Source organism: Cuculus canorus, chromosome 3 (assembly GCF_017976375.1).
Source record: "Cuculus canorus isolate bCucCan1 chromosome 3, bCucCan1.pri, whole genome shotgun sequence".
Taxonomy (NCBI): Eukaryota; Metazoa; Chordata; class Aves; order Cuculiformes; family Cuculidae; genus Cuculus; species Cuculus canorus.
Window position 1 is genome coordinate 122,628,564 of NC_071403.1, and position 12,011 is coordinate 122,640,574.

General features: G+C 47.5%; 1 protein-coding gene across 12 annotated transcripts in view; it reads right to left on the bottom strand.

Moving 5' to 3' along the window:
• CAPN13 (calpain 13) overlaps positions 1 to 12,011 on the bottom strand; it is a 59,439-nt gene that overhangs the window by 31,140 nt on the left and 16,288 nt on the right. For 11 of the 12 annotated variants that reach the window (XR_008448917.1, XM_054060872.1, XM_054060878.1 and 8 more), the window contains 3 exons: positions 5,526 to 5,595; positions 4,876 to 4,994; positions 1,049 to 1,182 (listed from right to left, as the gene is read on the bottom strand). Coding sequence is in view for 11 of the 12 variants with exons in the window: in XM_054060872.1 (XP_053916847.1) it covers positions 1,049 to 1,182; positions 4,876 to 4,994; positions 5,526 to 5,595 (323 nt within the window). In the remaining variant the exon portion in view is untranslated. Of the gene's footprint in view, positions 1 to 1,048; positions 1,183 to 4,875; positions 4,995 to 5,525; positions 5,596 to 10,703; positions 11,191 to 12,011 lie in introns of those variants that run through there. The other variant, XM_054060880.1, reaches the window with a different exon arrangement.

Sequence of the window (12,011 nt, forward strand, 5' to 3'; positions counted from 1 at the left end):
CACTGATGAAAAGAATTTGTCAAGGGCACTGGGGAAAAAAACCTTCTCAAATGGGAATCTCATAAACAGTACCACTTGCAACTTTAATTTAATAGAGGTTTGGTTCGCTTTGTAATTAAAATCCTATGCAGCAAATTGATATTGAATCCTGAGTCAACTTTTCCGAGATATCTCAGGGCAAAATGTACCATTTTCCTGAGTCACTCACATGCTGCTTTAGCATTAGATCATTCCTGACTAAATTTGCCAGAACAATTAGCTCTCTTCGTCAGCTCCTCTTTACGGCATTGCAAATGTCACACCAGCTTGGTGTAGAGCAGACGTACCAAGTTCCAGCCCTTCATGCTGCCCCAGCACAGTGATTTCTCTTCAGCACATTTAAAAATGGGCAATGTTGCAGACGCTAAGGGAGCACGCTCTGAGCCCTCCACTCCTCAGAGTTTTATTATCTCTTTATTAATCATTATTAACCTTGCAATATTCTGGGAACATCAGCCAAGAGTCAGAGCTTGCTGTCTGCGGTGAGAGCTGACCAGAGTCACAGGACTGCGAGTGTTATGCCTAAGCATGCTCTTCAGTTGTGCTTCCTCTCACTGCCTGCTCCAAAAGTCTGCATGATCTCTGATCAGTGACTGCAAACAGAGGTAATCCCTGCTCAGAGTCTGTGGCTTTAAACAGGGAAAATATGGAAAGGAAAATAGAGGCAAAGAAGTCTGAAGTAAGGAGGAGATGCCCAGCCCTTTTTGTGTCACCAGACGCTGCCCTGTTCATTTTAATTCTCAGGCATTCAGATCCCAGACTCAAACTAGGCACCTTTGGGTCCTCAGCCTGAGCTCTGCATCTCCAGGTTGTCTTGGCTCTGTATCTGGATTTGGCCATGGCTCCTCTCATGAGCACAGCACAGCTGACACTGCTGTTAGACCAAACTCCTCCCTGCGTGCTTTGCATACAGCAGTGGGTGTTTCTATGAGTGTTTCTATGAGCGTTTCTATGAATGCTCATAGAAAGCATTCAGCACAGGGTGGAACAACAGACCAGGAATACTTACTTGGCATATGCTTTTTCCAGCAAAGATGGCCAGAACTCATTTGATGTTCGAGGGTGTACAGACAGGTATCTTCCATTCAGGAACGGCAGCCGGTCATCAATCACTACATCCACCCAATCTCCACACTGCCAGAACTGGAAAGGAAAAACCCAAAAGAGAAGAGAGAGAAAAGAATGAGCCTCTTTTAAGAGTTAATATTCATGCCAAGCAACAGCTTCCTGAAATAGCACAGGAATTAATCTAAAGCATGGATGTGTGCAAGTTCTCTCTCAGACTGCTCCAGGCTAATGGTCCACATTGTCAAACAAGCTACTGAGTGGCTGGATGTCCCAGTGTCAGGTGAAGTCGCTTGGGAATATAAATAGTCCTGCAGTCAGGGGGAGGAAAGATTCAATATGGGAAATATGCTAATATTACTTGGCAACAGCAAGCATTCGAGATGATAAAGAACAATCACACAGATGGTTCAGCGAGCCTCACTCCTCAGCTGCACTTGGATTTTCCTCAGCAGCAGAGCTCTTGGCCAGGGAGCCAAGATCCAGCCTATAGATTTTCTTTCCTCAGTGTTTCAGTTAAGAAAGGCTGCGGTTCTGTCATGGACAGAGACAGCACAGTGACTAAAGACTGCTTTGAGGTGTTATTCTTCTCCTTGATAGATGAGGAGGACACGGGCACTCTCTCCAGCATGTGGACAGAGCAGGTGTTCCTCCAGCTGATCCAACTGATAAAGCCTTTCAAGGGAAAAGACAGGGAAAGAGATCTGTGGGGAAGAACTAAAGGAGCCATTTCCAGAGTCATTAGCAGATTAATGTAGCTTAGCACAATTCGCAATCATAAGAGGCCAAGCTCTCATTTCCAGTACTGCTAAGGACTCCAGTGGAAGTGTGCCAGCAATAGATTTAGTCTGTTGTGATTTTATTTCAATGGCTTTGGTCAATGAAAAACCCCAAAATGAGCTGTTCTGTTAGAAAAGCACAGGACCAGATCTGCCCAGCTGCAAAGCAGCTTATATCCTGCTGAGCGGAAAGCAGGTTTGATCCTCCTTACGTTCTGCCTCTCACTTCCTACAGTAGCGGAGGCAGAAGGTGGCAGGGTTGGATTTCTCCAAACCTGAGCTCCAGGAGTGGTTTGAGGCTTCCACATGATTTTGTTAAGATGAGGTTCGGGGAAAAGCCTGCCACCGGCTGTACTCTGCCTGAAAGAGAGACGGGCAAAAGGATAGTCAGAGAGGAGCTGCAGCTGCCCTTTCAGTCACCCGGCACGCGCTCTTGTCACCAGCCCACACCTGGCAGCAGGCCTCTACACAGAAAAGGTGTGACATCCACCACACCTCCCCGTGGTGCCTCATGTGCAAACACCACAGGTAAACAAGGGGCTGGCCATGGGGATAAACCCAGTCCAAACCCACTGAGCGACATTTTTCCAGAAGCCAAGTTCCTTGGCCATCATTGGTAGGGAGCTCATGCTTGGAGGCCTTCTGAACGCAGCACTTTACTTTTTTCAGCTGGATAAAGAGCTGCTTTGTCCTGGTTGCCTCAGACTTCCAGATTACTGTCTCACCTGAGCTCACAAGGACAGCAAAAGACACAATGGGAATGAGGAATGTCATGGAAAGCCCTAGGATGCTCTGGGAGTGCAAGAGCAGCACAGGAGAAGCTTAACTCCCCCGTATGCCTCCAGAGAGGGCCAGTGCCTTCACTCTTCAGCTTCAGAGCCTGGCTTCATGGCATTTCTTTATACACTCAGGATTTAAAGTACTGCAGCTGGGAACATGACAGTAAACGCAAAAAAGAATCCTTACTTAGGCAGGCTGCAAAGAGGGAAGTTCTTCATTTGCCACATTTGTCGTGAGCCTTTTAAATCGTGACTTTATTTGTCTGTGTTAGAAGAGGAAGAAAAAGAAATGGACAATTGCAAGTGCTGCTGGTCGAGGGGGAATACTGTGTGCTTATTTTCCCTCCTTTTCTTTCCTTAAACAAAAGATTTTAAAGAAATCTAGTTCTGGAAATGATCAAGGTGAAAATGCCATGCCTTTGACCTGTCTTTTTTTTGCATGGTGTTAGAAGGCACCTTTTGGATGTGTCCCGAAACTGATGTCTCGACCACTTACGGGTTTTAAAAATTCCATCAGTTTCTTCCTGAGGAAGTTTCTTCCAGGGACATTAACACTCAGGGCAGATCCCCCATTTGGAGTGCCATAACCCCCTGTAGTCTGCGAAATATTCCTGTTTTTTTCCCAGACTGACCTGCTGCTGTTCCCTGTCCCAGCACGTGACATACACTGCCTCACAGGTATTTATTTCCATGGCAGAGATAATGATTCCTATACAAACACAGAACTAACTGAATTCCTGGTGAAATTATGCCATTGTAATAATTCCCTAGATAAAAATGTTATCTATACTAACTACAGCTGAATAAGTGCTTCAACACCCTTGACTCTCACCGCCAAACAGCCGGTGTTGTGTAGGAAGACTGAAGCAGCCCTTTCTACTCCTGAGAGGCAAAGTGCACCAGATCCAAGAGGTGAAAACAAGCTCTAAGAGGTATTTTTGTATTAGCATACGATATGGCTTGTTGCAATTCTTCACTGAACTGAGGACTGGTAGCTTAGCCTGTGGATGGCAGTAAAATATCTTTGATGGAATAATTGAAAGGCATTGCCAAGAAGCATTTCCATCCAGAGCAGCTTTCTCAGGGGTTTATTGCTCACGAAAAGCCAGAAACCGTTGCATTGATTTGCAGATGAGATGACAGGGAAAACATTTTCAAATACTGTGAGGTATTTATACTGCTTAGATTTAAGGATTGCTCCTAACTAATCTTCTCAAAGCTTTCATGAAAGACAATCTAGCCTGGATACTTTGAGTGTGTTCTAAGTAGACTGCCATCCCCTCGGCTAGTTTATCTCACGCAGTGCACCTCTGCATGCTGCAAGTGGGCCAAGACAGACACATTTGACATTCCAAGGAGCAAAGGAACAGTGCAGAATTTAGCCTGCCCACAAGATAATCTTCCTGCTGCTGCTCCATGAGAGCTCCAAGGGGTCAGAGAAGTCTTGCTGTTAGAGCTTTTCACTTGGTGCTGAACTGCACGTGACAAAACAGATCTGTGAGAAAAGGGAGGTGATGAATTGCCAAGTATTTATAGATCCTCTCTACATGCAGTTTAACTTCTGGAGCTAAATGGTACAGCAAGCGCTTCTAATCCCACAAGGTATTTGGTTGACTCAGCTACAAGCAAGCAGGGCCTGCCAGTTACTATACCAGCCACCCTCCTGGGAGATCCAGAGAATTTGAAGACTTGGTAGAAAGTAAGATCTACTAAAAAGCCTTGCTCTTCTCTCCAAAGCAAATCTCTTTTCAAAATATCAAAAGCCCATTCCTCTGATCCGTCTCCAACGATTTGTATCTTCAAGCTATCTCCACAAGCTGGGAGGGCAAGGTGAGGTCAGTTGGGAAACAGAAAATGATCCAAACAGATAAAGAGCATGGGTGTGCTCACAGCCGTAACAGTGTCCAAATCACAGCAGGCATTAGCATGCCTCCCAAAACACATCTGTACGCAAATCCACCTGAACAGCCGGCATCCATACCTCAGGAGTTACACCTTTCAGAAAAGGGATTCACAGTCCCTGAAGTGTGATTGCACCACCTAGAGCACAAGGAATCACTAGAAAATCTGGGATTTTCTGCAAAATTCTGAACTGGGAGTCAGCACCAAAGAACCAAAGCACTCAGGGATGTTGAGATGTGGGACTGCAGTTTGGACCCCTATTTAAACACAGCCAGCCGAGCCTGAGCAGTACCAATACAGAGAACACATACCCGAAAATGAAAAATCCCAGCATAATCGTCCTGGAATCCTTGGCCCTTTGGTAAAACATTTTCTAAAAATTGCTTCTGCAGTGTCAGGGAACCCAGGGCAGCCAGCATCCAGCAGTCACCTGAAGAGAGGGGAGAGCCCAGTGCATTCAGTCAGTTACTCGCTGTTGCAGGCCATAACTCTTTAAGAGACCGGACTTAAAAATCTGAGACATCTAAGAACCAGCTTGGTAAAAGGAGCCAATGTCCTCCTGCCTCCCCTCCCCCAAAACGCTGACCTGCTACTCAGTATCCACCACCCATGTCCTTTAGGAACCCTGATGCCACCCAGCCATCCTATTCCATTTTCATGCTCCTTCTCTCTTTTTTGGTCATGCTGTGACTTGCAGCCTAGAAGATCATAGAGGAGAAGAGACCTTCAAACCTCTTGGTGGGGCGAGAGATGAGAAGACATTTCCTTCTATACAGAACTGCTCCCAAAGGCAAACATGGTTATGGAACAGGAGAAAAAAGACAGAACCAACACAGGGTGCAGACATGTCTGGGTAAGTATCAGTGCACATGAACAGAATTATCCAGAGGAAAAAAAAATCACCAAGAGCCAGATGAAGATATTTGTGCCAATCTTTGCCAAAACAGGAATATAACCTTACCTATTTCACCTTGCATGATATCAAATCTGCTGACTCCATCAACAACCAAATAAGGATTTCTCTGAAGTTCCTGGAGGGAAGAAAATGCAAAGAGCGGTGTGAGTACCCAGTCTTTGCCAGCAGTGCATTCCTGCTCCTTGAAGGCTCTTGCTTCCCTACATTTTCCATAGCAGAAATCTATTTCTCTCAAGCCCTGATGCTTTGTTGCCACCCCCCGATAAAATCAGAGAAGATACTCAGGTATCTCTCCTTTATCCTGCTCAGCTGTTCCTAGGGATGGGGACTTGTGGATGGGTGCTCGTGGAGCTTTTGTTTGGGTTTCTCTAATGCTACCAACCCTTTTGGAGAGGGCCCAGAGCCCGGCTGTGAAATCATGCAATTTCCTGAGGGACAGTAAGGCAGAGTCACAGATGTTTCCCAGCAAAGCAGAGCAGGGTCTGTACCTCAGCTCAGCACCGGTAAAGCAGAGAAATGCTTTACTCTCTGCTCTTTTTGTGCTTCCATGCAGGACTAAAACAAGTCAGCCTGGGCTTTCATCATTCTGGTGAGGAAGCCGTAGAGAGCACTTAATCTCTGGCTGCAAAACCCCACAGGCCTGCATAACTTATTTTTAAATCAGGGAGAACTTTCTTCATGTTCCTTGAGGCTCTTGCTTGGGCAGCAAAGGGGGAACACTTAAGAGCATGGCTTTGCACACAGAAACACGAGCCATTCTTCTGCCTGTGTCTGCTATTGGCCTGGGATACCCGAGTGCTCAGGCAGGAACCGCCCGAGCATCTCCCGCAAGTGACCCCTGACACACCCCAGCAGCATAAGGCTCTGTTTGGAAAGAGCAACCAGCCTTAAACAGGAAACACCACGCACCTAGGAAAATGAAGAGATAAAAGACAGAAAAAACCATGAGTAAGAAAAATAACACAGCAGCTCTTCCTTAAGCAGGCCCTGGCATTTCTTCTCCCCAGTTGATTTGACACGCTGCACAAAAACAAGACTGGTGCACAACGTGACTCATGACTCGCATGGCTGCACAAGCTCAGCATTAGCAAATGCTGTCAGTTTACTGAAACGGTTTTGAGGTGATCAAACCCCTCTAAGAAGTTTCCCTGTCAGGAGAAGATGCTACTCAATGTCACTGCTCCAGACTGGTGGACAGATCATGCTTCCGCAGCACTGCTGACAGCAGGGAAAGCAGCCTGGGCAGGCACCTTCCTTGACAGATGCTTTCATGCAGCCATCCACACCCATCCCAGGACTTTCGGGATCTGCAATAAGAGAGTGACCCATAGCGTGGGAGCAGGCCTAAGAACGGTGCTCACCACCAGCAGGGAACCAGCTTGTCTCCCTTGCCCTCTATCTTTGTTCCAGCTTTGCCCTCTCACTTCTGCTGTTCGCCTCCCTCACCTGGGTGAATTCAAAACCTCACACAAGCAGGAAAGAGCAGTTTTTGTGCCTTTGTGTGTGTGCAACTTGCCAATAGCCAATCCAGAAAAACACGGGCATAAAGGAACTGCCGTTTTGGTCCCTAATCCTTTCCGAGGCTGTTGACCCAGGTAGGGTGTCTGTGCTCTGACAGATGTGCTATAGCTCACAGCTGCCGCAGGGGCAACCACCATACAGAAACACAAGCCTGAGACTAATGAGAAGGCAGCTGTGTCCTGTGGGATTCCCAAGGAAAGGGCAGATGCTCTGCTCTGTGCTGGGATGACAAAGCTCTTACGTGCACTGCAGATCCTGCCAGCCTGTTACAGAGAGTGGCTGAAAAGCCAACCCATCAGACGCCTCAGCAGATACTCTATTGTCCACCAAGATGCCTGACTCCCCTGTAAGCAAACAATGAACTGAGTCATCAAGTAGGTTCCTTGCTGAGAGAAATCAGCAAGGTTTTTTTTTGTCTAAAAAGAGAAAAAACATGGTCTGGAGTCAGCCCCAGCCAACATGCCTTGGATGGGCATGCAGACAAGTTTGTGGCTATTGGAAAGAACAAAAGCTGAATCAAACCCCCTCACTGTAATCCCCACTCACAACACGCTAAGCTCTGCTTACAGTGGGATGCACTCCCCACAGACTTAGGGGGCAATATCTGGAAAGCAACACAGAACGTGCAGCTAGCCCTGGAAAAGGGGCTGCTCAGCAGCTGCCCCTCTGCAGAAACCCCACAGCAAAGGCAAGGTGGATTCCCACGGAGCTGAGGCCAGTGCCACCGGCTAGAACAGCAGCAGTCCTTGCTGTGGGCACTGCAGACAGAAACAGCAGAGCAGGTTTTAACGAGAGGTTTGTGCTGCTGCATGAAGTCACCTCTCTGTGGGCTGGAGGAAAAGGGGCAGAGTGGGCACACTTGAAAAGGATGTGGTGCACAGAGCACAGGCCTTCACGCAATGGTGGGCGTGAGCCAAGGACGGGCAGAGGACAAACAGAAGCTGAAGCAAAGGCAGGAGTGGGCAGCATGAGGAACTGCAAGACCAGACACTCAGAAGGCTGTGACCCTTGAAGCCTGAGGTGGAATGGCCATTTCCTTAAAGTATGCTCTGTGAAGCCTGAACAGACCGTACAGTGTTTCCAAAGGGCTCAAAGGACATAATCATGATGGGTGCAGCACTTTGGAAATCTTAGCCCTCTCAAGTGGAAGAAAAGCAATGCTCCAATTAGCTCCTCTGCTTTCAAAGGCAGAAGTGCAGCAGTCAGAAAACACCAGAAACCATCATTTGTTGTTGCAAAATACAGCTATGCATATATTCACCGTGACAGAATGCACAACCCTCCCTATTTGCCAGTGCTTAAACTGCAACAAACAGAGAAACTGGAGATATAACTGCCCAGAAGCAACATCCTGTTCCACCAAGAAATCAGAATAAGGCTTTACGGCATTTTCCCTGAGAATTTTCAGTTTTAGCTGGAGTGGTAAGGAAGAGGTAGCCCAAGGAGGCACGTGGTCTGTTCTCAGAGCATCTCGAGTGCAGCAGTGAAGGCAGCCACACAGGCTGTGAGTCAAGCACTCCACCTGAGCTCATGCCCAGGACAAAGCTCTCATCCCTCCCCCTCTTCCTGGCCTGCTGAAAGCTTCATTAGGTATTCAAAATAAAAGAGAAGTTCAAGTTCAAACCCGTTCATCCTCTAGACAATGGCCTTATGACAGAAGTAGTGCTTATCCAAGGGGTAGGATGGAGAAGTAATTTGAGAGGTGGAAGAAGAACACCTGTACCTGCATTTGGCTCTAAGTTTCCCTTTATAATCACTCAGAATTTTTAATGCAGAACAAGTGCCCAGAAGAAGCTGGAGGAGAGTGGTGTAGATGTAGACCATGTACAGACATATGCAAGGGACACAGTTGGATATTTTGGGGGAAAACTGGGCGCATGAGGTGAGATTCCCGCAGGCTGCTGCTCAGCACGGCACTCTGACCAGGGCCACTTTGCCACAGATTTCCCACTGGCCCAATACGATCTGGAGCACAGGCACTGAGGGGAAAGAGGCAGAGCCGCCTCCCAATCAGTTCACCTTAGCCCTGCGATAAAATCCTGGGCCTGCTCCTGTTTCTGACACAGCACCATATCTTTCCCTTCTGGCTGTGCTTGTGTTTACCCCCTGCTCCAGCTCCACCTTCCTGATGCGTCTTGCCATCGCACTCCGCAGTGCTCCCAGCTCAACACACACCAACTAACAAAAGTAAAAAGGCTTCTATTGACTGAAAGCCAAAATTTGCTCTCAGCTGGCCAAATCTTAAGGCAGCTTCACTGCTGTGCCTGTAATGGTGTTGCTCTGGGTTAAGAAGCAAACACGGAATCAGCTCATGTACCCCGTAACCACAGGAAACCTCTGCAGAAGAGCTGACACAGGAATAAGAGATCTGGAGCAAGGGGAGAGGGCAAAACAAAGGATAAGTTGTGCTGGGTCACGCTGAGGGTCTGCCTGTTGCAATGCCTCATCCCCAACAGCTTGGAGAGGGAGCAGGAGAACCGAGCAAGCTGAAACCAATGCTCCTGCACACATCCTCCCACTGCCCATCAGCTGGGGGCTAAAGGACTCCCTAGGCTGGAGGCTCCATCCACAGATTTGCGTTTATAGGGAACCAGTTTCCTTGAATCTGTCAATTTTTAACTCATGTTCTGATTTTCTTTGACATTCTCAGATATGGGAAAGCCTAGGCTAATCTTTCTTGCACCACCAGAGCTCAATTCCCTGCTATAAAGTAGAACAGCTTAATTCCTAATTTCAGGTTTCCCCACACAAATGCCTTCATGGCTTGGACAGACCTTCCTCCACCTCAGCTCTCTCTCACAACAGAGGAATGAGAGCATCAGACAGTGCCAGCCAAGAGCCCACAAGTGCGAGACAAAAATCCTGTTGGAGGATGGGCTGGTGTGCAACATCAGCAGAAACAGAAACCAGTTTACCTGCAACCTATTTGCTTTGCATGGCACAGTGCTAAAAAAAACCAATGACAATGACAAAGAGAGTGAGGAAATACAAGGGGTAAACCAGGGAGATGGCCCTGCCTTCGCCAGGCAGCTTCCTCAAGGGTCTGAAAACCTCCCACTTGGTGCAAGTGTTCAAAGGGCACAGTGTCATTCCTCAGGGGCCACCACAGCCATATAAAACTCATATAGAATCCTTCTGACTGACTCCTCAGCCCAAGCAACAGGGAAGCTGGTGAGACAATGGATCATCATACGAGCTGCTTTCCCCTCTATGTGGGCATTCGCCCCCCATAACCAGCCCTTTCCAAAAGCAATGGAGCCGGAAATACGGTGTAAATAAACCATCCTCATCCAAAGCCTGTGTAGAAAGACAGATGAAATAAATTGTGATGCACTGCAGATTCCTTGGCCCCAAGATATGGAATCTGAAGTCAAGGTCAGGCACAATCAGCTGAGTAGGCAACAGCTGAGACAACGGCAGCCTGGGAATGCTGCTCCCATTCAATTACACTGATTGCATACACACATCAAAAATAAGGTGAATTCATTTTGATTTTCATCACGAAGAAACACTGAACAGGATCCAAGGACCTCTTGGTCCCTGGGAAACGCTGGAGCTGTGAACTCCACCATGAGCAGCTGGCAAGCAGCGCTGGCTCATGCCAAGAATGGCCGCACAGAGACTGACCTGCAGGTTGTGCAGGACAGCATTCTCCCTCAGCGCCACACACTTCCTGTAATTCACTTTATTAAAGCAACTCACCTGACAATTCACATTTCATTTTCCCTTCATCTGGTGTTTTTTTCTTTATTCTCCCCCTGCACTATTAGAACTCAGTTCTCAGGTTAACATCAAGCTGTTGTCTGGTTTCTTGCCTCAATAAAATCCATCTTTTCTCTCCCTCCAGCGACAGACGGGCCAAGGCTGATGCAGGAGGAACTCCAGTTCAGCTTATCTGTCTGGGAGGATTCAAAAATTCCTTAATATTGATGTTAACTTCTGGGAACTACATGAAATGCCAGCAAATGATTAATCACCAAAAGCAGTGCAGAATCGCAATAGGCACTCAGTTGCTGAAAGGTCACATCTGCTTTGGGAAGGGACAGCAGAAGAGAGGAAAAAATGTGAGAAAGTCCTTTTGCAAAATTAGCAAACCAAATGACAAATTCCTTTTCCCAGTAAACAACTCAAACAACAGACTCAAACTGTGCTGTTTCCCTCAAGGCCTTTTAGATACTAAGCACAGTAGCACAGCTCCCCAAGTCTCTGCTTAAGGGAACAAGGCTTCTCCCTCGCTCAAGCTCCTATTAGAGCAGCCTCCCTATGCCACCTATCCAAGGACTCCTTTTAGACTCTTCTCTTCCCTGACACCAGACACGTGAGGCCAGCACCCAAGGAGCCCACGCCCTAATGCTATGGACAGACTGCGGTGACGCAGAGGAAATCCCACGCTGGCTGTTTCAGAGTGCCCTTTCACCACTGACCTCCTACAAGTGAGAATAGGCATGCACGGATTTCACTCATACCAACCCTCAAACCTCTACCGGCCACCTTGCAGCACTTCCCTCTCCTCTGGCTGCCTCCCACACATCCCACAGCCTGTGTCAAACAGAGGATGGACCCTCCCATGCCAGGTCCTGCTTAGCAATCCCTCACTCCACAAGGCAGCTACAGGGTCACCAAGAGACAAAGCGGGGGCTGCTGCAGCGGCAGTAGCTTGTGACCTTGAAAACCTTTTGGGAAAACGTTCAATAACATCATCCTCTGCCCATTTCAGACTCACAAAGCACAACCACTGAAGATCAGGGACTATCCCTGACAAAGTCTATAATGAGAATCGTATCCAGCACTGTGCTGGCTGATCCCTGGTGCAAGGCCAATGCACTGCCACAAACGTGGTAATCTCCCTCCCTTTGGAGCACTGTGTTTGAAAATGTAACTGACGTTAGCAAAAATAAAGCACTCGGAATTCAGCCCCATCACAATTCACATTGTCTGGATCACCCCAATTCAGTTTCCTTTTGCATCTGTAGACTATTATGCATTATGATTAGAACAGAGTGAAATCTT